Here is a 25,156-nt window from a genome sequence, read left to right as displayed (position 1 = left end):
TAGATCTTCTCTCCTTGTTGTATCTACTTCTTCCTCCATTGTTGTGCCAACAACCACTTCCTTTCCTTTTGCTTGTGACTCCGGCCACTTATCTCTTCTTAGTGAACCCTTAGTCAATGTTGTTTTCGGAGCTGAACTTGAAACTTCTCCTTGCTCTATGGTGTTTTCTCTTGACGGACCTGCAACTGGTTCAGGAGGAGTTAGATCACAGTGACTTTGATCCACCTCAACTCCTTTCCACTCGGGGTCTGGCAATTGCTCTGTTTGTCTCTCAAAATCATCTGCTTCTGGGAAAGCCTTCTTCTGACTAGGCTCTCCTGCTGCCTCAACTGAGATAGGCTCTCCATCACCCTCCTGAAGGCCTTTTCCTTTGTCTCTCACAGGAGTGACAGAACTGTCCTCAACTGGCTCAGATCTGGTCTCAGTTCCTCTTTGTTCTCATTCCGGCCCTGAGATTTGCTCTGCTGTTGTTGGTACTCTCAACAACTCTTCTTCATCCAGTGGACATGCCACTTTCTTTGTGTCACTGTTATGGATCAAATTCGGAATTCCAGTGCACTTCACAGCTGTGATAGTTATCATAACTACCTAAAACGGTCCTTTCCAATAAGGTTCCAAACACGTTTTTCTCACGTGTTTCCGGACCACAACCCAGTCTCCGGCTCTCAGGTTGTGCCCTGGGTCATGGATCGGTGCAGTGTGGTAGCCTCCACCTGCTGAGAGAAAGAGAGAACCACATCAGCCAGACCTTTGCAGTAGTCCAACACCATATCATTTGTAATGATCACAAGTGCATTTTCAGGCACTGCTGGGAACCTCATGGCTCTGCCCTGAAGGATCTCATGCAGCGACAAACCTGTCTTCCTGTTGTGTGTGTTTCTCACTGACATCAAAACTAAAAGCAATGCGTCAGGCAATTGCAAATTTGTGGGCCCACACATCTTTGCAATTCTTTACTTCAAGCTACCATTCATCTGCTCCACTAGTCCTGATGCTTCAGGACGGTAACTACAATGCAACTTCTGCTCACTGTTCAATGCTGCACACAGTAATTTAATTACTTCATTGTTGAAGTGACTTCACCTATCTGATTCTAAAGAGATCGGAAACCCGAAACGGGATATCAGTTCCCTAAGCAGTAATATCGCTACCATGAAGCTGTAATTTCTTCGTGTACAGTAAGCTTCAATCCAATGACTAAAAATGCAAACAATCACCAACACATTTCTCAAACCTCCACACACAGGCATCTCAATGAAATCCATCTGCATTCTGCTGAATGGACCTCCTGCTCTTCCAGTGTGGCTCAAATAACCACTGTCCCTTTCCCTGCGTTCAATTGTTGCCAAATGACACAACAATGGCAAACTGCTTCAGCAACCTTTCTAAACTTTGGGTTGAACCAATCATGTTTGAACAACCGAATTACGGCATCCCTCCCAACACGTGCTTGACCATGATAAAACCTAGCCATTTGAGACAACAGACTATTTGGCAAAATTAATTGACCCTCTTCTGAACCCCACAATTCATCTTGTCTTTGCACACCCTTCATTTTACTCCATGAAAATTTTTCCTCCCTGTCAATATTATTCTGCAACATTTTCAATTCCCCCAAGGTGTCAATTACTTTCAGTGCAAAATGTGGGTATGTTTCATCTTCTTCAGGTAACAGTTCCCACTTATCTTTGAACGATATATAGTTCAATGCGCAAAACCTTGCGACTTGATCCGCATATCCATTTCCCAATGATATGAAGTCAAGCGACTTCAGATGTGCACTGCATTTCACCACAACAATCTTTTCAGGCATTTGGATAGCATGGAACAGTTCTTTAATCCTTTCACCATTTCTCACATGTGAACCAGAAGAGGTCATGAAACCCTCTGTGACAACAACTGGTCAAAATCATGGACTATTCCAAATCCATACTGGCTGTCCGTATATACTGTAACTTTCAGCTGAGAAGAAACATTGCAAGCTCTATTAAGGGCTACCAGTTCCGCTACTTGGGCTGAATACACTTCTTGAAACCAGGAGGCTTTCACAATACCATTAATTGTGCACACAGCATATCCTGCTCTCAGTGTCCCTGTATTGTCTCTCAGACAAGAACCATCAAAAAAGTTAATTTGGTCATTTTCTTCCAATCTGGTACCTCTAATGTCAGGTCTCGGTTTTGTGCACAAGTCAGTTACTTCAAGACAATCATGCTCAACGTCTTCTATCTTTTCAATTTCATCATTTTCATTTGGAAGTAAGGTTGCCAGGTTCAGCACTTTACATCTTTTCAATGACATTTGGTGACCCTAGAAAACTTGTTTCATATCTGGTGAATCTCGCACCAGTCAAATATTGGGTTTTCTTCCTTGTAAGTAGAATCTCATTAGAGTGTGGGACCATTATAGTCAGGGGATATCCTATCACAATGCCCTTACCCTGTGTAAGGCTTTGACCAACCGCTGCAACTGCGTGTAAACAACCTAGTAAGGCTGCTGCAGCTGGGTGCAAATTGGGTGAAAAATATGCTACTGGGCGGTTTACATCTCCATGGACCTGCGTCAAGACAGACAAAGAACATGCATCACCCTCATGACAAAACAATGTGAAAGGTTTCATGTAGTCAGGCAAACCTAAAGCTAGAGCCTTGCACAGACTCTCTCTCAATTCAGTGAAAGCTTTCATTCCAACCTGGTCTAACACTATGGGATCAGTGACTTCCTTATGAGTCAGCTTCTGCAATGGTCTCGAAATGACTGAAAATTTTTGAATCCGTTGGCGACAGTAGCCTACCATCCCTAAAAACATTCTGACATCTCTCTGTGTGGTTGGGGGATTTATCTGCAATATGTTTGTAATCCTTTCTCTGGATATCTTTCTTGATCTTTTCCCAATCTGGTGACCCTAGTATTTCACTACTTTTTGACAGTATTGTAATTTAAGCAGAGACACTTTATGGCCATTCTTTCCGAAATGGTTCAAAAGGGCAGTCTTTGTCATACCTGCACACATCCCTTGTTTTAGACGCAATAAGCAAGCCATCAATGTACTGTACCAAGGTCGATTGAAAAGGCATTACAAATACTCCAAATTCTTTTTCAAAATCTGATTGAAGATGGAAGTTGACTGAAAACCATTGAGGAGTCCTGCATCAACGATAAACTCGATCCCAAAATTTGAAACAAAAGATAAATTGGCTGTCCTCATCAAGAGGCACAGAAAAGAAAGCTTGTGACAAATCAATGACAGTGAATCACTCAGCATGACATGGAATCTGGAACATTATCACAGCTGGATTTGTCACCACAAGACAACATTCAACCACAATTTAATTTTTTGTTCTCAAATCCTGGACAATTCAAACTTCCCCACAGGCCTTTTGCAAACCCCTTATCAGTGAATTACATGGGATGTTCAGTACTTCCTTCAAAACCCCATGCTTTACAAAGTCTGTAACTATTTGGGCGACCTTCTTAAGAACATCTTGTGGCATGTGATAGTGGGGAATTTGAGGAAAAACTGCATTCGGTTTTACAGCAACTTTAACTGGCTCAACTCCCTTTATCAAACTAATTTATTTTCCTTTCAAATCCCACACTTTCTCCTTAACCGTTCCCTGCAAATCAGGAAGAAGCTCCTTCACTGTGAACATCGGGAAAAATTCAATCAGAGGCTATACCTCATTTGTAGTTTCACACTTTATCTCTGTGGCTTGGTTATCTTCATCATCGCTATTCGTCTGAATCTCAATTCCATCATTTGAACATGTAATCGAGCATTTGGTCTTACATAGCAAGTCTCATCCCAGTAGGGAAACTGGACTTGAATCGCAAACTACAAATTTGTGCACTTCCTGAAAGTTTCATTCACATAGGGACATCTCTGATCTACTTCTAAGGAGGTTGCAAGCACACATGGCTCCTCATCTGAACTGTCGCTCATCCAATAATTGTTTATTTCATTCTCACTGTGTAACTTAAATTGGTGCACTGTGTTATTACTTTGGTTAAACCTCTGACCTGTGACCTGTTGAGAAAGCATCATCTGTTGCTGCTCCATTGGTGCTTGAGGTATTTGAATTTGCTGTCTAGGTACCATGGGAACCAGCTGCTGCACTGGCAGCAACTGTTTCATTTGTACACATGGCATTTGCACCTGCTGCATGGGTTGAAAATTCTGCACTTGATTCACATTATTTTGAAATTTTAGATTAGGACCTCTCACTCTCGGTCCTCTCATGTTCTGGAACTAATTGATGTCATTACTTTGACAAACAACATTTTTCTGCACCATCATGGGACACTCTTGTTTCCAATGTCTAACGCCTCCGCAAATGTTAAATGGTAATAATTTCTTAATTCCCTGCACTCCTACAGTACAGAAATCTGGACCACGATTCATATTTCCTCCACGACCTCTACCTCTCATCTAGGGCTGAAACACCATGTTTTCATGCTCTGCTGTGGTAACTGTTGTGGGAAAACTCCCTTGCTTGCCTGTTTGAGCAGCTTTAATCTGCATCACCATCGCTTTCGCTGCTTCAACTCCATCTCATCACTACAGTACTTTGCATATTGCAGCACCTCATCAATCGGTTTTGCTTGCCAGAAAATCAAATGACTCTTAATCATCTGGCTAATTTCAGGTCTCAATCTTTCCACAAATCTGAACACAAAATGAATCATGTCTTTCACCTCAATAGTGTCTGTACCACTGTAATGCTCGAACGCCTGCAACAATATCTCACAATACACAGGTATCGACTCCTTTTCTTACTGAGCTGTCCTATCTCTCCTCTGCCAATCAATGTTCATGGGCAAAATTCTTGTTTTCAAAAACCAAGTCACCTTATAGTAATATTTCATTACCTGGCGAGATGGTGCACTTGTATTCTTGTTTCTCTCTGGTTCACTTGTTGGCCAATCTACACTCCTCTTACACTCTATCCACGTATCAGCTGGAACCACTATCACTTGTGTTCAAGTCCTCGCACAGGTATTCTGCAAGTTTTACAAACCTGTCTGTCTGCTGATACTACTCTACTGGCTTCTCCCTCAATTTCGGATAATGATATGTAAATGATGGAATGTCACTTCTGCTCCAAGGGACATGAATAAAATTCCCTCCTGGAATCTCTCTCATTGGTAACACTTTCATTGGATGTTGGCCTTGCTGCACATTTGCAGTCAGCTCCACAGAATCCCTTTTTCTTTTGTCTCTTTTCTTCACCCATCTGCCTTCCCATTTGTCTAATGCACCCCAAGTCTGGGCACTTTGAAGCAGTTCCCTAAGGTGTGCCTTACTTCCGGCAGATCTCATGTGTTCAAAATCTTTAGTCTCAAAATCTAATCTGTAACTCCTTTTCAAATGCTACATCTTCTCTATTTCTATGCCATACTTCTCTGCCAGGTCTTCTAGTTTCTGATGCACATTGCTCACCTCCCTTGTAATCTTCAGGCACAAATACCTCAACTCTGCTTGTGTGTAGGATTCTAACCTGTTCACACCTAAAGTTCCCTCAATTAGTTCACCCGCTCCCATGCTTAGTCTAGCATAGTTGAAGCACTCCTCTCCCTTAGGAGCACTCTGCGGGGTATTCAGCTTATCTAACCATTCAGTCAACTGCTGAGCTGTCAAACCTTACAACGAAATGCTACTGGCCTGGACTGGTGGCACCTGCTGTGCAACTGCATTTGGGGTCTGCGGTGTCAACAATTTCAAACTATGGCTAACGTTTGACCCTCCCATAGTATCTGGAAGTGCTACAAATGGACTAAGGTCTAACAGTGGTCTTGATCTGTCAAAAGTCTGTCCCACAGGAGAGACTACTTGAGCATTTTCATTATGTCCTCCCCTCATTACATTCTGGGACATGGCACCCCGTTCACCTACAGTAGGTTTCTTCTGTGCAAATAAGGGTACGGCTAGACCAACAGTAATAGGTAGCAATATTGCATCTGGGGTTGGTCTAGCACTTAAGCTCTGTGGGAGAGTAACTCCCATGTTCTGATTCATCACTGAAGACATATCTGACGGTGTCCCTGTTACTGGAGTGAATCTCTGCGTGACTGGTAGCTGTATCTGGGGCAGTAAAAGTAGAGTTGGTTCTGTCTGAACCAACATCCGTCTCAGGTAAACCTGTTGTTTCCATAATGGGCACATCAGGGTAAATTCTTTGAACCTGTGGCGGTTGCACGTGATTTTATACTACAGGAGTAGTAGGTGCATTAAGACCACTCTGCATCGTATTTTGTGTCAGGCTAGCTTTCACCTGTATAGGACTCACTACCCCATTAGCCTGTGTCAGGGCTTTCAGATCAGCAATGGTACTCAGACCTCTTGCATGTACTGCATATGGTGGTGGGCGATTTCTCAATAACACCAAAATAAACTCATCATCATCTGATTCTTCCTCCATTGTTGAAGACTTTCTAACCTCCCTACTTTCGGACGGACTTCTGTTAGTCTTTCGAGTAGCTTGCCTTCCTTCCTTCTCATTGTCCTGCGTAATTGCCAGAAACAACTTAATTCCGTGCAAAGTCTCCATCCTCCACACTCTCTGATCACTGTCCTACCTAGCGTCTGCTAAAGTCTTTTCTGCTTTTCTCATCCTCCTATCGAATTTCTGTTGCTATTGCTGTCTGGCTACTAGCTCCCAAATCGCTAATGCCTCAAACTGTGTGGGTCTCGGAAGGGGCTTCGATTCATATAGCACCATCCTTAAATGCTCTAGAACCCTCAAATTGAACGTCCCATTTGTAGGAAATGCTAAGTTCCCATCTTTCTCTGTCACTTTGCACCATTGCTTTAGCCAAAGACATGGGCTGACACCCTTCTCTTCCATTGCAATGTAATCCGGTATACCTTCTGGCGGTGTAGGCTTTCCTATACTCATTGTATTATACACATCTCCCCTTAAAGCACTGAAAATTTTATCTTTTCAACCTTTTGTTATTCAAAATCAATTCAGGAAGTGACTTTTAATCCCAGAATTCCTTTCACCTACTTTCTCAACCAATTGCCTTTCACGGACGGCTGCCAATCCATGCGCAACCCTTCTCACTAACCGACCTATCGCAGCGTGGCTCCAATGACGTCACTCTCGCACATACTGCGGCTGAAAAAGTCTTACGGTTTGTCCTCCCAAACTTCAGTTCACTCAAAAGTAATGCAAGAATTGTGAGCACTAATCGAAACTAAATCTGCTGGTTTACTACAAGAAAGGTAACACAATCACTTCAGAAACTTTGTGGATTTTTCACTGACAGCTCTCGCTCTAACAGCTACTCCTTCATTCTCAGTTTCCCTGACTCGCAAGCAAAATTCAACCCACAAATTTTACTCTCAACTGACCAGTGAGTCTGCCCGGGTGCACATAGGATACGCCAGAAAAATTATTTCACTCACTTTGAATCACATCCTGATGTGTCGACCATTCCCGATCGACCTATTAAACCAGACAACATCACAACATAAAACCCAAGTGTCTCATACACTTTTCAATAAACTCTGGAGTGTTAGACCACGCAGGGTCATATACATCAACAACCGCGTGGACATTTTTTTTTTAGCACAAAGCACCACACACATGTGAAGTTCAATGACGTCTCTACTCTCACACTGCGGAGTATGCCCATTCCTTCTACAACCTAATTTGGAGTACGCAAACTCTCTAAACCCTCACAACCCTCATAATTCACCTGCGATTTGCATAGGCTGTGCAAGCACAATCTACTTGATTCACACTGTCACTAGAATGCTGAGAACATCCTGAAACAACCAGTAGCAAGATCCGAGATTCTGGGAAAGTCATTTCTGGACTTTTTTTCTCCAATTAACATAATTGAAAAATAACATCCAAATATCAGTAATATCTCTGCTATTGTCTGTCAGTACTCGTTACTCTGTCCCGGACATCTATGGTGAGCTCTTAAGGAGACAAACCATCACCTCTGCTACCACGTCTGTTAGCACGTCTGACCTTAATAAGTAAACTTACAAGGGGACGCGAATAGGTCGATGAACCTCTGGACTCGCAATTAAGTTGATCCCACCATAGCTTCAGTACATACAGATCAAAAATCCATAATCAACCAATAATCAAAGATAATTACTGACTCCATTTATTACTAATGTCATTGATTGCACACACTATGACCTTTCAGTCATGAATAACCACACCTTTAGTAAAAGTTAGAATATTTATTTCCCTATAGTAAAAATGCTAAAGTCACGTAAGATAATATCAAAATCAAATGATACACATACAGAAACAACACTGGCTGTCCTAAGCGACTGAAGAAACTTAATTTAATCAAAGCTTGAACTATGACACATTCTAAGGTTACAGTGCAAATTAATAACAAAGACACTTGCACAAACAATATCACATACATTTAGATTCAACAAAGGAATTCATCTAACGTTATTTCCTATTGGCAGACTTTTCATTAGTGAGAAATCCTTATCTAGCATCAGATTAGCATCAGCATGTTGGGCTTCATTCAAAACTATTTAGTGAACACAAATTTGGAAAACATCTAACTGTGGCTCGATCAAAACAGTGCGGGTGGTACCTAGAAAGAAAAAGCAAATATGCCTAACATACACATGGGTACAATGATACCTCTCCTCAATTTGGATTGGCAAGCTAACACAGTCTTCGTCATCAGGACATCAGTCGATCAGCAAGGCATCAGGATTCAGCATCAAAGTTCAAAAACGCAAAGTCTTTAAAGCATTAAAGATAAGCTCGTCTCTTGTCAAGACGGAAAATGGGCAAAAATGAGCTGTCTGCCCTTAGTGCAGTCCTGTTAAGTTAAATTTCCTAAAACGACAATTCCCAAGTCCCTATTGATCAAGGGATTGCATGTTCACACTTTGTCCAATAAAACTAAAACTTCAAATCTATGAATTCTACCATTATTCCATTCACATTTCGCTGATTGGTTTCTCCTGTAATTTCCTCATCATACAGCTCGTCCGGTAACAATATTGTTGCAGATTCTACTCCAGTCAGTATCTCCATTGTTCTCCTCCTGAGAAAGTCAGTCTTACACACATTACACACATAATGTTACATTTAGAAGGAACAGCATCTTCTAGCAATCAGTTCTTATGTGAAAAAGCTTTTAGCTCCATGCACATTTACAAAATACAATGGAAAAGCACAGTTTAACACTCTAGGACAGCCATTTATTAAACGCTAAGAAATACAACTTGACATGAGGCCGGGCAACTAGGCCAAGACCTTCGCTAAGTTAAGACCCACAATTAATAAAGCTAATACATAATGCATAACCCTTAATATGACATATTACTACATTAATCAAACATATACTCAACATTTCTTATTATAAGTACACTTCATAAACATTGGCAGCCACTCATCGTGATCACATTTTCAAATGTGTGCATTATTTTTCTATGTTATTTTATTTTCTACACAAATCCATCACTCATAATACATGAAACCCATGAAAAAAAATTCTTAAAACACCTGCGCTAGCAAGAGTTCATGGCCCGGATTTATTAAGGCTTAACTCTGGCACAGAGCGACGCAAAGTATCACAAGGGTATTTACTATCGAGTACAAAACATATTTTGCGCTGGAAAATATGCCCTCTTCTCAGAGCAAGAACATCTTTGCACTGCTTTGGGTCACTCTATGCCAAACCAAAGGAGTGTTATTGGGGTGGAGCAACTAAAATTCACAGAGGTTTCAACACAAAGCCCAGCTTACTAAGATACCCAGACTGGGCTTTGCATCAAAACCTAACACGTTCTTGAAGAAGATGTTAACAAGGGCAAATGTTTATTTCTCAAAAAAACACATTATTTGTGTGCTGAAGTGCACACTACACAGGCAATGCATGAGATACTTCTGAGTTTGTCTAGGCACAGGAGCTTGTACTGAAAGAGTAAGCCTCTAGTACAAATTGTATGCTAGCAAGTCACTCTGGTCTCTGCACCATTGTGCAAAGCTGTGCCTTGTGCACAGCAGCCGGTTTGTGCATAGTAGAGGGGATGGCACCAGCAGCAGACCAATCTTATTGGATATGGCTCTGCTATGTCTTTTCCCTCTTGACAAAGCAGCACAGCAAGTGCAGCTGTTGAGCTACATGAAAGAATAGTAATTAATGCCTCAAGGTTTTCACTAAACCTGGTCCCATCCTTGCAACAATATGTAAATCTAGACTCTACTATGATACTCCTGTACAGAGTACAGTCCTTGTGGAAAGAAGATGAAGGAATATACTCCTGTGTGGGTTATAGTTGTCCCAGCTGGGCTACCCCCACAATTCATAGACTTTACTGGGTGCCAGCTACTGCTAGGATAAAATTGAAAGTGGCAAATATGATACCCAAAGTTACCTAGGGGCACAAGTTATACTTACGCAAAATAACTCTAACAGATGCATTTCTATGGCTTTGTACATTTAAAATGTGAGCCTAACTATGCCAACCCTGTAATCTTTGGTTTTTAAGTGTATATATATATATATATATATATATATATATATATATATATACATATACATATACATATAAATATTTAGCCCTCATCATGCACTGCTTATGAGCTCACATATTACCTTGGGGACCACTGTATTCATTAGTACTTTGAACAATATTGTTCTTTTGTTCTTTAAATCTAATGATTCATGTCAACAATGATGCAATTTAACATTTCAAAATATATTTTCATTTGTATTTATTTTTTTACATAAATTAGACTGTAGTTGACTTGAAAACAGGTTCATTGTTGTGGGAACGTGTCTGAATTGCACAGGGAGTGGCCTTCTATAATTCTTAGAAATGAGCCCAGCTCTGGACCACAACCAACATCTTTTCCCTCATTCCTTTAATTTGTGCCTTATGTACCTCCTTCTGTAAGGCAAGGAGCTCGGTCCCTTTGTCTAAATACACCTGAATGTATTACACCCTGGTGGTGAGAAGTTATGAACTTCACAAAGAATCAATAAAGTACCTGATGTCCAGCATGGGATAACCATGAAGTCTCCTGTTTTCTGCAGCAGACTAGAAACCTCTGTAGATGGTGTGCTCATTTCAAATCACTGTGAGGGAAAGGAGAAAGGTAAGAAAGTTACTGACTGCCTTGCAGACCTCTCAGTCCTCTCACCTTGTAATGCATTTTAAATCACCACAGACAACTTTACAAAGAGTCAAATAACATCATATATAACTCTTATGTTTGCGCTCCAGAAATACCCCTTTGAACCATCTTCTTTCTATTGTAGTCTTTGTACCTTTTTCCTTATCACTCCATTCTCAGCTGTTGAACCTGGGATGCGCTGAACAGTTGTCTGTCACTTTGGTATGCCAGCAGCTGTCACTCAGGGCATTTCCCAGTAAATAAGGAAACAAAGTTGTATTGGGTTTTATGTTAGGACCTCCAATTCTGTTACATCTGCAAGAGGGAGGTTACCTGCTCTAGAAAAGCCAGAGAACAAGTTTTTGTTCTGGAATCTTGTCCCGAGAGCTGCTGCTCTCGGCTTGTGGTTCATGTTGAGTAAGGCTGTGCCACTGAACTGAGACTTTTTTTTCCTTGCCTCCTACGGGACAGCAGAAAGAGCAGTCTGGTGTTGGTCCCCTCACTAGACTACTCAAACCAGAACCTACTCAATTACGATCCTGATATAAAGTAAATATGTCGATTAAACTATGATGCACTAGAACATCTGCTAATTTGATGAATTGACATCATTTTGGGCCTGATTTAGATATTGGAGGACAAGTTATTTCGTCACAATGGTGACAGATATGCTGTCTGCCAATATTTAAATCCCATTATATCCTATGTGATTTAGAGATTGGTGGACGAGTTACTCCATCACAACAGTGAAGGATATCCCATCCGCCAATATCCAAATCAGGCCCTTTCTCTGTTAAATTGGAAAACAGTACATCTAGCAGACAATGACAATGCGATGACGGAATAGATTAAATCGTTAATGATACATAGCCATTTTACTTTGTTGAACTGTCAGTGCATTTCCTTCCTAGGAGGACCTTGTGAATACTGTTGGTGAAAGTGCTGCATTAGGAGTCTCTGGAATTGTTATGTGGGGAGACCGTAACTTGACAAAGAGTGTGGTAGGTCAAATCTAATCTTATTTTTTCCTCTGAAAATTGATGAGAAACTTCCCAAACATTCAGTGTTTTTGTTGCCTCTGAATGTACTATTTAGCACACAGATGAAGGCTGACAAATGTTAAATGTGATGTCAGACGTTCTTAGGTTGACCTCTGTATTTCATAAACTGAGAGTCAAAAATGCAGACCCCGAGGTTAAGTAAAGGCTATTTGTTTCTAAGTCAACAAAGAGGTATACTCTCTTGGGGTCCATTGAGCAATACTTCTGATCACAGTATTTCATGCTTTGAAAAGCAATATAGAGTTACACAACCCTGAAATAGTTGAGGTGCACGTTGAAGGGACAAAGTTATATCGAAATGTGGGCGGAATCAAGAATTTCTTTCCTAAATTTTCATCAGTAAATCACAATTACAGGCTTCTTTGTTGTTAACAGGTATCATACATGGGAATGTGCTATTTTCTCTGTAAAACCCTCGCCATACTTATCATTCCACAAACTATAAAGTTGTCTCTTATGTGGAAACATTTGTACTTTTTTGCTTTACAAAAAATATTTTCTAATAATGCATACAGAAAGCATATTTCATGCCAAAAACAAGATTAGGCTTTAGTGCGAAACTAGTATGATCTTCCGTTTATACAGTGTCATTCAAAATTAAAGAAATGCAGAGTATTGGACCTCTACCTCGTGACCCTATCTGTACTGCATACACACCACTAAAATCAAATTATCTGGGTCTTCTTGAGTTTTTGTTAATTTTCTCCCTTAGTATTGGCAAGTTTTGCTCCTTAGATTCACAGACATGCAAGATATAAAAAAAATATTAGTCAAACATCAGCCTTTTTTAGTGCATTATTATTTCCTGATATTTGGAATATTGATTTGAGTTCCTAATCTCTTGCACCATCTTCTTTGCTTGTATCACATTGTTAAGTCATTTTATTCACGGAAATATTTCTTACAGTCTTAAGGAACTTATTGTTTGTAGTCCTGTTCTCTTTTCCATCCAGGTTGTAAAAGTTTCTTTGGGGTTAAACTCTTCATTTGTTTGCTTTCATAAATTCTTTTGACTCTGTGTAATAGTGTGCGGTCCTACGACCAATAGTGGCAGCCAGTAATACACCCAACATGACTGTACTTACACATGTTGGAATACACAGGGACTCACAAGCTTTTCATTCAGTGAGGACAGAATTATATTACACAAAATGTTAGTGTTCATAAGAGCTCTAGATCCCAGGAATAACAGCTGGTTCACATGTAAAAATACGTGCTCAATGTAGAGTCCCTTCAGCAGTGTTTAGACAGAGAAGTTTGAACTGGTGCGCAAAGGTTTCTGATAATCTTTTTTACAACCTCATTTGTTACAAATCTACCAATGACCAGAGATCATAGATATGTTTTCAAAGGCTTTGACAACTTTTGTTTCTGAAATGCATAAAACTCTCATTGTATCTGTGCTGGAAATAATGTATCAATATTCCGATTTGTAAAATACTGATACTGTAGATATTGCTATTTCCTAGATTTTGGAATATAAGTGAGACACTGAGTAGTCCCTTCGATGTAGGGAAGTATGGTGTTAATTGGATGTAACTTCACCCAATTGCTAAACTATTTCAAACTTTTCAGCCCGTTTGCTAGCAGGAAACATCCAGCTTTCAGCTGGTGGAAATATCCATGTGGAAAACCGCAGTGACCCTGTCAAAAATCAGGCTCATATTACTGTAATGATATGCCCTTTATTGAGTGCATCCAGTGCACACCAGAACTGTGTGGCCAATAAGAACATATGCTGTTCTTACTACAGACACGAACTAGCACCTTTAACAGTATGCCCCCTTGATATCGCCCCAGGTAAAAATGTGCACCTGAATGATTCCTGTTACAAAACTGGCCACATGTGTACTACCAGAGTGACTTTGGGCACAGAAAGTAGGAGCAAATTCCTGTTAACGCATTTCCTCCTTCACAGGAATTAATGCTTGACGAAGTTCATTGAATCTTTAGACCCAGCATAAGGGTGTGGAGAAAAAGTAATTAATTTTCAATACAAACCAATTCAACTACACAGTATAAACAATGTGGCTACACAAGAAAAACTCAAGTCAGGAATAAAGTTAAGGGGTTTTATTACAAGCGTAGACTCAGTCATGTAGACAACTCTCAAGACAAAGTTATAAAGATACAAAATCACCAGGGGTTGCCCAACGTGACAAAACAGGTTCAAACAAACTAACATTAAAAGAACTAAACATTCAACAAATACAATACAGAACATAAGAAGAATAACCTGATGTATAGAAAACAAGCATTGCTCAGTTACAATAAGCATTAAGGCAATTTAACCCCTTTGCTGCCAGGCCTTTTCCCATCCTGTGCCAAGCCTTTTTTGGCTATTTGGGGTAGTTTGCGCTTAGGCCCTCATAACTTTTTCTCCACATAAGCTACCCATGCCAAATTTGCATCCTTTTTTTCCAGCATCCTAGGGATTCTAGAGGTACCCAGACTTTGTGGGTTCCCCTGAAGGAGACCAAGCAATAAGCCAAAATACAGCAAACATTTCTTTTTTTGTTTGTTTTTTAAATGGGAGAAAAGGGCTGCAGAAGAAGGCTTGTGGGTTTTTTCCCCTGAAAATGGCATCAACAAAGGGTTTGCGGTGGTAAAATCACCATATTCTTAGCTTTCAGAAACAGGCAGACTTGAATTAGAAAACCCAATTTTTCAACACAATTTTGACATTTTAATGGGACATACCCCATTTTTACTATTTTTTGTGCTTTCAGCCTCCTTCCAGTTAGTGAAAGAAATGGGTGAGAAACCAATGCTGGATCCCAGAAAGCTAAACATTTCTGAAAAGTAGACAATATTCGGAATTCAGCATTTGGAAGGAAAAAATGTAGAGAAAGACAAGGGGCAATAACACATGTTTTGCTATTCTGTGTTCCCCCAAGTCTCCCGATAAAAATGGTACTGCACTTGCGTGGGTAGGCCTAATGCTCGCGACAGGAAACACAGCATGGACACATCACATTTTTACATTGCAAAAAACTTGTTAGATTTCAAAGTCCCTAGCTGTAGATTTTGACCTCTATCTCAGCCGGCACCTAGGGAAACCTGCGCAGTTTTGAAAACTAGACACCTAGGGGAATCCAAGATGGGGTGACTTGTGGTGCTCTGACGAGGTTATGTTACCCAGAATCCTTTGCAACCCTCAAAATTTGGCCAAAACACTTTTTCCTCTCATTTTGGTGACAGAAAGTTCTGGAATCTGAGAGGAGCCACACATTTCCTTCCACCCAGCATTCCCCCAAGCCTCCCGATAAAAATGGTATCTCACTTGTGGGGGTAGACCTAGCGCCCGCGACAGGAAGTGCCCCAAAACACAACGTGGACACATCACATTTTCACAAAGAAAACAGAGCTGTTTTTTGCAAAGTGCCTAGCTGTGGATTTTAGCCTCTAGCTCAGCTGGCACGTAGGGAAACCTAGCAAACCTGCGCAGTTTTGAAAACTAGACACCTAGGGGAATCCAATATGGGGTGACTTGTGGGGCTCTGACCAGATTCTTTTACCCAGAATCCTTTGCAAACATCAAAATTTGGCCAAAAAACACTTTTTCCTCTCATTTCGGTGACAGAAAGTTCTGGAAACTGAGAAGGGCCACAAATTTCATTCTACCCAGCATTCCCCCAAGTCCTCAAATGGTACCTCACTTTTGTGGGTAGGCCTACTGTCTGCGAAAGGAATTGCCCCAAAACACTATCTGGACATATCAAAATGATCAAATACAAAACAACCTGTTTTTGCAGGGGGGCGCCCCTGTTTTTTGGTCCTGGGATCAGCAGCCATCTAGGGAAACCTACCAAACCCAGACATTTCTGAAAAATAGACACCTGAGGGTGTCCAAGGAGGTGTGACTTGCGTGGATCCCCCAATGTTTTCTTACCAAGAATCCTCAGCAAACTTCAAATTTTGCAAAAAAAATATAATTTTTCCACATTTCTGTGTGGGATCACCGGGAGAAATTTCCTATCACCCAACGTTCCCCTCAGTCTCCTGTTAAAAATGATACCTCATTTGTGTAGGTAGGCCAAGTGCTTGTGACAGGGAAGAGCCAAAAACATGTTGAAATTGAGGGGGGACCAAAGCGGGTCCAAAAGGGCAGTTTGAAAAAAACATTTTTAGGCTGACAAGTGCAGCAGAACTTTTATCGGTATAGATGAGACAATGCTGGGTGGTAGGAATTTTGTGGATTCCTGCAGATTCTGGAAAGTTCCATCACAAAAATGTGGGAAAAATGTGTGATTTACAGCAAAGTTGGAGGTTTGCAGGGCATTGTGGGTAAGAAAATGGTGTGGGGTGCATGTGAAACACACCACCCTGGAATTACCCAGATGTTTAGTTTTCAGATGTGTTTAGGTCTTGTGGATTTTTCTACATGGCAGCGTCCCAAAGTCCATAAAGTGCAGCCCTCATCATTCCAAGTGGGACGATTTTGAGAGTTAGCCAAGCTCTCATGGCCCAAATGTAAAACCAAAAATAATCAAATGTCCTTTTGCTTGCCGTGGGATAAGATGTTTTAGTGTGTGGGGGAGAGCTGAAAGGCTACAACCTCCTTCAGTTGGGGTGGGTGCATGACCAGGCCCATACTGGTTGGTAGCCACCACCCCACAATTGTTTTTTTTTATTCCCTGGCATCTAGTAGACTTTCAACCCCCCAGGGTGTGGATCAGGGGTAATTGCTCCATCTGCCCACTGTTGGGCAGAACAACTTTGGCCCCATTTATTTGGGGTGGGGGTATACCCCCACCCTCTTATTTAGGAAGAAAAAACTTCCCTTGTCTCTGGTGGGCTTTCTGCCCCCCCCCCCCTTGGGGGCAGATGGGCCTTCCAAAAATAGGCCCAAAGAGCTGCCCCCGTAAAGAAAACACACACATCCCTGGTGCCTAAGTGGTTTATCGTCGTTATAACAATAGGCCGATCTACCTGTGGGCCAGAAATGGGCTAACATAAATTTGCCCCCACCCGGGAAGCGACCCTTGCCTAAGGGGTCGCTCCCCTTGCGTGAAATTGGCACAAAAAACAAATCCCCAGTGCCTAACAAAAATCGGCCAAAATTTGCCCCCCAGGGGAGCAACCCTTGCCCCTCACCTCTGAAAAACAAAACAAACAAAAAATGATCCCTGGTGCCTAGAGGTTTCGGGCCCCCTCCCCTCCCCTCCCCCCGGGGGCAGATCGGCCTCATAAAAATAGGCTGATCTGCCCCGTGGGGCAGAAAAGGCCTTGATACAAATTGCCCCCCTGGGGAGCAACCCTTGCCCAAGGGGTCGCCCGCCTTATGCCAGTTTCGCCCATCACATGATCGGAAGAGAAATGCTTTGCATTTCTCTTCCGATTGCGCTGGAAGCTGAGCTTCCATTCACGCACTGACCTCATCATACGTCACTGGGGGGGTGGAAGCGGAAGGGCTTCCCCTTCCATCCCGGCCTTGGGGGGGTGGGATGGAAGCCCACGGAGGGAGCGCTGGCGCTCCCTCCGAGCTCCATGCCGAGGATGTAATGGTTACGTCCTCTGCACAGGAGCACTGTGCCGGTGGACGTAAATGTTACGTCCCTGGAACAGAAGGGGTTAAATCATCTAAATTTAGCTAGTTTAGTAAGGAAAACCCGACAGATTAGCCAGTCGGGGATTAACATGGGCTGGGCAGAACACGTGGACAAAGGACAAAATGACAAAAAGAATTTGAAAAAAGGAAATCTGGGGCAACAAATCATTAACCAAAATGTACAAAAAGTTATTAAAAAGGGAAGGGATTCAGCATTTCAGAAGCTCGATCAAGAGTCTTCTTGGGGGTCAGGGGAAAATCTCTTATTCTGAGCAAAGATTTTCAAATGGGCAAGGGCAAAGAGGATTATACCTCAGAGTCCATGGGGTTCAGCAAGTAGAATAGGATGGGTAGACAGCTGCAATCGGGTCTGGAGAAGCATAGCTCATCTTCTGCTTCTGAACAAAGTCTAGCTGGGGAACAGTATATTAGACCTCGTAAGGTAAGGTGATTTGTCCATCCATCATTCCACACGAAGTTGAAGGTGTAGTACCCAAAAGAAAATATCATGTGATTCAGACCGCAACATTAGTGAAGATTCTCTAGACTTTCATGAGAATAGGGTCCATCTGTATTCTTCCATGCAAGATTCTAACAACTGTATATGTTGCCTGTCCACAGTCCTAAATTTACTGTACTTAAGGACAACTTCCCAGGCTCACTATGTGTAGAACAATAGACATCTATTACCAAGCTAGCAAGAACGAAACTGTAAGAAAAGTCTGTGTTAACAAGATGACTAAACATTTTCTGAACAGTCACGGATACAAGAGCTAACATGCATCACTTAGGCTAATGCAAATGAATTAAAACAGCACATCAAATCAGACAAATACAGCACATCAGGGACGACTGGTGTTCATGGGGGGAAAGGGTTGTTGCCCTGCCTCCCTTGGGGAAATAAACACAGAGCAGCTTAAAAATACGTCACTGCTCTGAGACAATGAGCTGTATCCCCTGGGTAAACTCTAGTGAACTTTTCACTGCACAAGCACCAGCTGGGTGAGGTTTTCTTTGACCTGCAGGCAAAAGCTACAGCAGTGATATCACAGGAGAGGAAGTGCTGAATTAGAAAGCAAGTGATCCATTTGCTTTTGTGGCACATACACAGTGGCCATGGGAGGAGTTAGCAAGGCTCCTTTTACTTCAATGTCTGGGGGTAGGGCAGGCGAATGAGGACAAGGAGGCAGTGGATGGCAACAATTTGTTGGTGATCACAGAGGGCAGGCTGTAGGAAGGGTGTGGGGCTGCTGTCCTAGTAGTAACACGTGTTTAGTACTGCATTTGGTTTCACTTGGACAAAAACGTTATGATACAGAGCAGGAGAGAGTGCTCCTTATCTCCACCATAGAGGCCCAAAAGAAGGAAGGAACCAGCTGTGGAAACTATTGCACTAGTAAACTATGAGGTAAGTGTACAGTTAAGCTTCTGTCTGCATCAGAGACATCAATAACAACCTCCCCTCCCCTGCTTAGCAGTTACGGTGGGGTTGGGTTCTTGATGGGCCTCTTCTGTCTGTAGCTGGCAGACAAGGGCTCATAATTAACTTGGGAGAGTGAGTGAAAGAAAGTGTGGATGGATGGATAGATGCATGGATGAATGAGTGAAAGGATGGACGTAAGAATGGAAGAGTGAAAGGGAGAGTGTATGAATGAAAGGGAGGCTGGATGATGGATGGATAGATAGATGAAAGGATGGATGGATGAGTGGAAGGGTAAATGAATGGATGGATGAGTGCATAGATGGAGTGAAAGTATGGATGGGATTGAAAAGATGTGTGTAAAATGGATGAATAAAACAATGGATGGATGAGTGAAAGGCAGAGTAGATAGATGTCTGGATGAAAGGATGGATGGATGTGTAAAAAGGTAAATTGATGGATGAATAGATGGACAGCTGGATGAGTGAGTGAAAGAATGGATGGCTGAGTGAAAGTGTGGATGGATGGATGAGCCAAAGGGAGGCTAATGGATGGATGTAGTGAAAGGATGCCTAGATGGGGCAAAAGGGTGGATATTTGGGCAAATGGATGGATGGATGATTGGATTGAATTGATGGGTAAATGGATGGATGAAAGGGGGATGGATAAGTGAAAGGACGGATGATTGAGTGGATGGATTGGTTTGATGGATAGGTGTCCCTAACCAGTGGCCCCTCTCCTTTATGGGTTCCATTACTACACTACACCCTCCTTGTTTTGTGGTCCATTTTTATTGCATTAAGAGGGAATAATTATTCACTCTTGATATAATAAAAATAAAATGCAGACCGCTTCGGGACCGGCATCAAACAGAGGCAGCTGGTGATCTTGTTTGATTGCTGACACAGGTGGATTAAGGTGCCTGTGCCATTCCAGCACTGTGAGCATGTCTGTGTGTGAATTAGTGAGAGAAAGTCGGTGAAAGAGTAAGTCCGAATGAGTGACAGAAAGGACCAGTATGTGTGAGAATGAATGTGAGGGAGAATGACAATGGTCCTTAATACGAGTTTGGCGGAGGGGATTACTCCATCACAAATGTGATGGATATCCCGCCTGCCATATTACAATTTCCATTACATCAAATACCAAACCCGTAAGGAGGCCCTGAGTGTTACTGTGTGTGAAAAACCGTAAGACTGAGTAATTCAGAATAAGTGAGAATGAGTGGGACTGAGTGAGACAGTGTGGGACACAGTAGAATGAGTGAGACTGTGTGAATTAGTGAGACCAAGTGAGACTGAGTGAGGCAGAGTGAGGCAGTAAGCTTAGTGCAAGAAAGTGAACCCTTCAAGAAAAAGATCTGTGGAATTCGTGCCAACAATTATGCCCCACCACTTTTAAATGTCACCAGCCATCACTGTAGCACATTTAACATTCAAATTATAAATTGAACATTAATAAAATTCTATTAGCTTTCATGTTACAGTCATTTTTAAACAAAATAATACGTTTCTGTCAATATGGTGCAGAACAACATTTCTCTACCTTTGTGTATGAGTTTAAAACATTTCCCACAGGAAATCTAATATCGTTTTAATGCCGGCTGTTAGCTTTCACTCAAAAATATAACATGATTGCAAATTAATTCTAGAAACATAGAATTTAGAAGCTATACCACTTGGCTTCCGTTAGTTAGTCTGGAGTGCATGCCCACTAATATGACTTCTCAGTGTATCACTTTACAACCAAACGATTGGTACCATGATTAAACAATGTATAGACTGTCACACATAGATGATCACTGTGACATGAGAGATGGTACTAAAGTTTCTGCTACATCGTGTCTCAGGCAGCACAGATGCACAGGTGTGCGTTATTTCCACATCCCTTGCGATTCCCCATTTGGCAGCTATTTCTTGTCATGGCACATGGAATAAAGGTGTTAGTATCAAATATTCAAACGTGAAACAAATAAACGATGGAAAAGGAAGTCCGCTTGTCTGAGGGACCAATGATACTAGACACACAGAGAAAATGTTAGAGGCAATTACACATTCAGTTGGGGGTGACAAATATTCCTTGTATGCAAAGAGAATATATATCAATAATTCCTTCAAGCTAAAGAAAAGGGGTCAGCAGTAAAGTGGAGAAAGTATTACCAGGAGCCTCAAAGAGGATATTAGTGGGGATGGGGGCTACGGAGACAAAGGTACCATCAACCCCCAGTAATTTAAAAAAAAGGATCCCACTTATTTGTAAGATTCCTTATTTGAGTAGGTGGGGCTGCTGCTAGCCTAGCATCAGAAAGAAGACCCACTTCAACCCAGGTAGTCAATGCTTCTAGAAAGATAATTAAGAATCTATTCTAGATTATCAGGTTTTTTTTTTATTGTGTAGTATGTCGAATGTTGTAATATAGAATGTCTTGCTCCATCCCAACTGATTACTTCCTTGTTTTTCCTACAGATCTCTATACACTCTGTATTATCTCCTTCCCCATCTAAAACCATGATCTGTAGCTACCAATTACTCTCTTTGTTTTGCCCCTGACTGCTAAGTAGTCCTGACAATATCTACTGGTCAAGCTATCCTTCACCAACATGAGGATCTAACATGTACTAAGTCCCAGTTTCCATTCATCTTCTGATACCACTCCTTCTGTGATCACACATACATTCTCTGGAGCCCACTATCTTCTTAGCTGTGAATGTCATAATGCCCCTCCTCATTAGCCTTATATGTTTTGCAGGGCTGGTCTGGGAACTCAAAGCAGCCCTAGCCATTTTTTAAGTGCATAGCGAGTGAGCCTGACCACTGCAAAGGGTCTTGGGAGGGTTCACCCTCCTCCAAGAAAATATTTGGAAAAATTGCAAACACTGTGCATTCTGCAACACATTTGTCATTATATATTCAATTGTATTCATTTTAAAAGCATAATAAATGGTGACCTCACAGTGCACCAGCATAAACAATCTTTATTGGAGTTCTTCAATGGTCCCTTAATCACCACCCTCTAACAGTGCCTCTCATTGCTCCATAACCCCTCTCTCACATGCATATCATTTGTTTTATAGTGCCTCTCTTACCAGCGTACTGACACAAGCTACTCGTGTTTGTCTCTGGACAACTGGAACTGCAGATGGTCTTGATCCTTGTAGGTTCTGCCTTGACCAAGGTAAGGGCGGCCCTTTCTGGTAGCCACGGTGCTACTCACGAAGGAACGCCAAAAGGCAGTCCGTGCCCTCCAGAAGGAGTCCCAGAGGAAAAAACCCCAAAGGGAAAACTTCTATAGCAGGAACTCCCTGGAACAAAAAAGAAACAAAAAGGTAAGACTTCCAACAAGAAATCAATAATGGAAGAAACTGGAACAAGTGACGGAAAAAAACTGTTGAAAAAACAACAGGAGTGAAGATCACCACCAAAGGAAGTGTTGCACTGCAAGGAGAACAAGAATCACACACCGTACATACACCCTAAAACCGGAAATGACCAACAGGAAGAAGAAAGACACCATATTGGATTGGGAAAGAAGCATAGGACCCTTTTTCAAAATGGCACCTTTTCTCTATATTCTCCTAAGAGGAAAAAGAAAGGCATGCAGGGAAAAAGAAAGGCATGCTGGAAGAAAGAAGAGCATGGCTGCTAAGTGTAAAAATAAGGAAAAGGAGAAAGAAGAGAAAAAAGAAGAAAAAAAGAAAGGGACAGGCAGCACCAGGTAAGTGAGGGGTTTGGGGGAGGGTGTCTAATATCGAGGGCACGCTGCGCCCAAAACTCACCAAGGCCCCATGCCCACTTTGGGGCCTCGGGTGAGAAAATAGAGAACAGAAGGCGTGCGGCACGACCGGCTGCCAGGAACCACGGCCGTGCCCCGAGCCGAATGCTCAGCTCATGCCGTGGGCGGCCGCAGTGCGACAGTAGGTCTGACCCTCCCACCCCCCCATGAGAGCCCCAGGTTTGTGTGGAAACAGATGAAAAAAAACAACGGATCAAAAGTGGGGCGTGAACAGAAGAAGTAACTTCCCAAGAACATTCACTAAGAGAATAGCTCTTCCAATGAATAGGATATTGCAGATGGTTTTGGAATATGCGAGAATCACATATTTCTTGAACTTTATATTCAGGTTCATCATTCACCAGCAAAGGGGGAGTACAGGTGAATTGCCTATGAAAAGGGTCAGGCTTATATGGCTTCAGTTGCGAGACGTGAAATACTGGATGGATTTTCCATGTGCGAGGCTATCGAAGAGGGAAGGACACTGGATTAATCTTCTGAAGAATTGAAAAGGGTCCATAATACTGGGGTTTAAACTTATTTTGTGATAGACAGAGGGACAAAAATCTGCAAGAAAGCCAGACTTTACCTTGGATTTGATAAGATGGAGCCTCACATCATTTCTTATCAGCCATTATTTACATGTGCCTTTTAGTTAACAAAAGATTAGACCGTATAAGGCGTTGATTTCTATGGATGTTTTGGGAAAAGGAGGTGATTGCAGGAAGTGTAGAAGAGGTCTTAGGATTGGCAGGAAAATATTTGGGATGAAAACCATGTGAGCAGAAAAAAGGAGTGGCTTTTGAGGCACTATATACGGTATTATTGTAGGAAAATACAGCAATGGGTAAATACGTGGACCAGTTACTCTGTGGTATTGCAAAAACAGCGGAGATATTGCTCAGGTCCTTGATTTAGGTGTTCCATCTGCCCATTAGTTTGAGGATGAAATCCAGAAGATAACGAAACATCGATATTTAGGATTTTACAGAAATGCTTCCAAAACAGTGATATGTATCGAGGGCCACGATCTGAAACAATAACTTGAGGAAGGCCATGGAGACGAAATATGTCTTGGATGAAGACGTGGCCTAATTCTTTGGATTTGGGTAGCTTCTTCAAGGCAGTAAAATGAGCCATTTTTGTAAATGAGTCTACAATTACCTTTATAACTTGGTTTTCTGCTGAGGGTTGTGATGAACACATAAAATCGGTTGATATAGTATGCCAAGAGACTGGTGGAAACTGTAAAGGTTGAAGTAGTCCTGCAGGCCTCGTATGGGATATTTTTGCTTCGGTGCAGATGGGACAAGATACTACGTAACTCTCAGTATCTTGCTTAAGTGTAGGCCACCAAAAAGAATGAAGGAATAATTCCTGCGTGGCCTTGATACCACGATGACCAGTCACAGGGGAATCAAGACACATTTGTAGTGCTTTCCTTTGCACTATCTTAGAAGGTAGGAATAATGCGTCTTTATGGTAGTAGTACCTTTTACTCTTGTGTAATTTTGGACGCAGCTACTTCATCTCTTGTTCTGAGAGGGTTGAGTATTCAAACTGTACTTTATCGAGGAAAGACTGGACTAAACCAATAATTTTGCCTGGTTCAATGAGGTGCTGTGAAGGGGTATTAGTGCTTTCAGGGTAGCGTTGAGACAGAGCATCTAGAGCGCCAAAATATTTTGAGAACCTGGAATATAGGTAATATAAAAATTTAATTGGCTAAGGAGGAAAGCCCAAAGGGCTTGACGACTGTTCTGGCACTGAAAGTTTCATAGGCATTGTAAATATCGATGGTCTGTTCTGACTTCAATTGGTTCTTTAGAACCCATAAGGAATTGTCTTCATTCTTGACCAGCTGTTTTTAGAGCTAGAAGTTCTCTTTCCCGCACTAAATAATTTTGCTCAGAATCAGAGAGCACATGAGACAGATAAAATATTGGATGTTCTAATCCATCGTCGTCCTGTCTTTGTAATAATGCTGCCCCAATAGCTCTTTCTGAAGCATCAGTGACTACGATAAATTGTTTGCTGGTGTCCGGATGCCGTATTACAGGTGCTTGGGTGAAAGCTCATTTTAGGTTTGAAAAGCGTTTTCAGCCACATCCGACCAGATGAAACCGTTTGGCAAACTCTCTTTTTTAAGAGTTGGTGTGAATTGGCTAGTTTGTTGAGCAAAGTCCGAAATAAATTGGCGATAAAAGTTGGCCAGTCCTAAAAAAAAAACTTAAA

At 41.8% G+C, this 25,156-nt stretch overlaps 1 protein-coding gene across 1 annotated transcript in view; it reads left to right on the top strand.

Moving 5' to 3' along the window:
* The window catches only part of LOC138288340 (hyaluronidase-5-like), a 130,889-nt gene that overhangs the window by 65,910 nt on the left and 39,823 nt on the right, over window positions 1-25,156 (top strand). The window contains exon 3 of the mRNA XM_069229872.1: window positions 12,029-12,118. Within this exon, the coding sequence (XP_069085973.1) occupies window positions 12,029-12,118 (90 nt within the window). The remainder of the gene's footprint in view (window positions 1-12,028; window positions 12,119-25,156) is intronic.

The sequence above is a fragment of the Pleurodeles waltl genome, chromosome 4_1 (genome assembly GCF_031143425.1).
Source record: "Pleurodeles waltl isolate 20211129_DDA chromosome 4_1, aPleWal1.hap1.20221129, whole genome shotgun sequence".
NCBI lineage: Eukaryota > Metazoa > Chordata > Amphibia > Caudata > Salamandridae > Pleurodeles > Pleurodeles waltl.
This window is presented reverse-complemented; position numbering and strand designations above follow the sequence as displayed.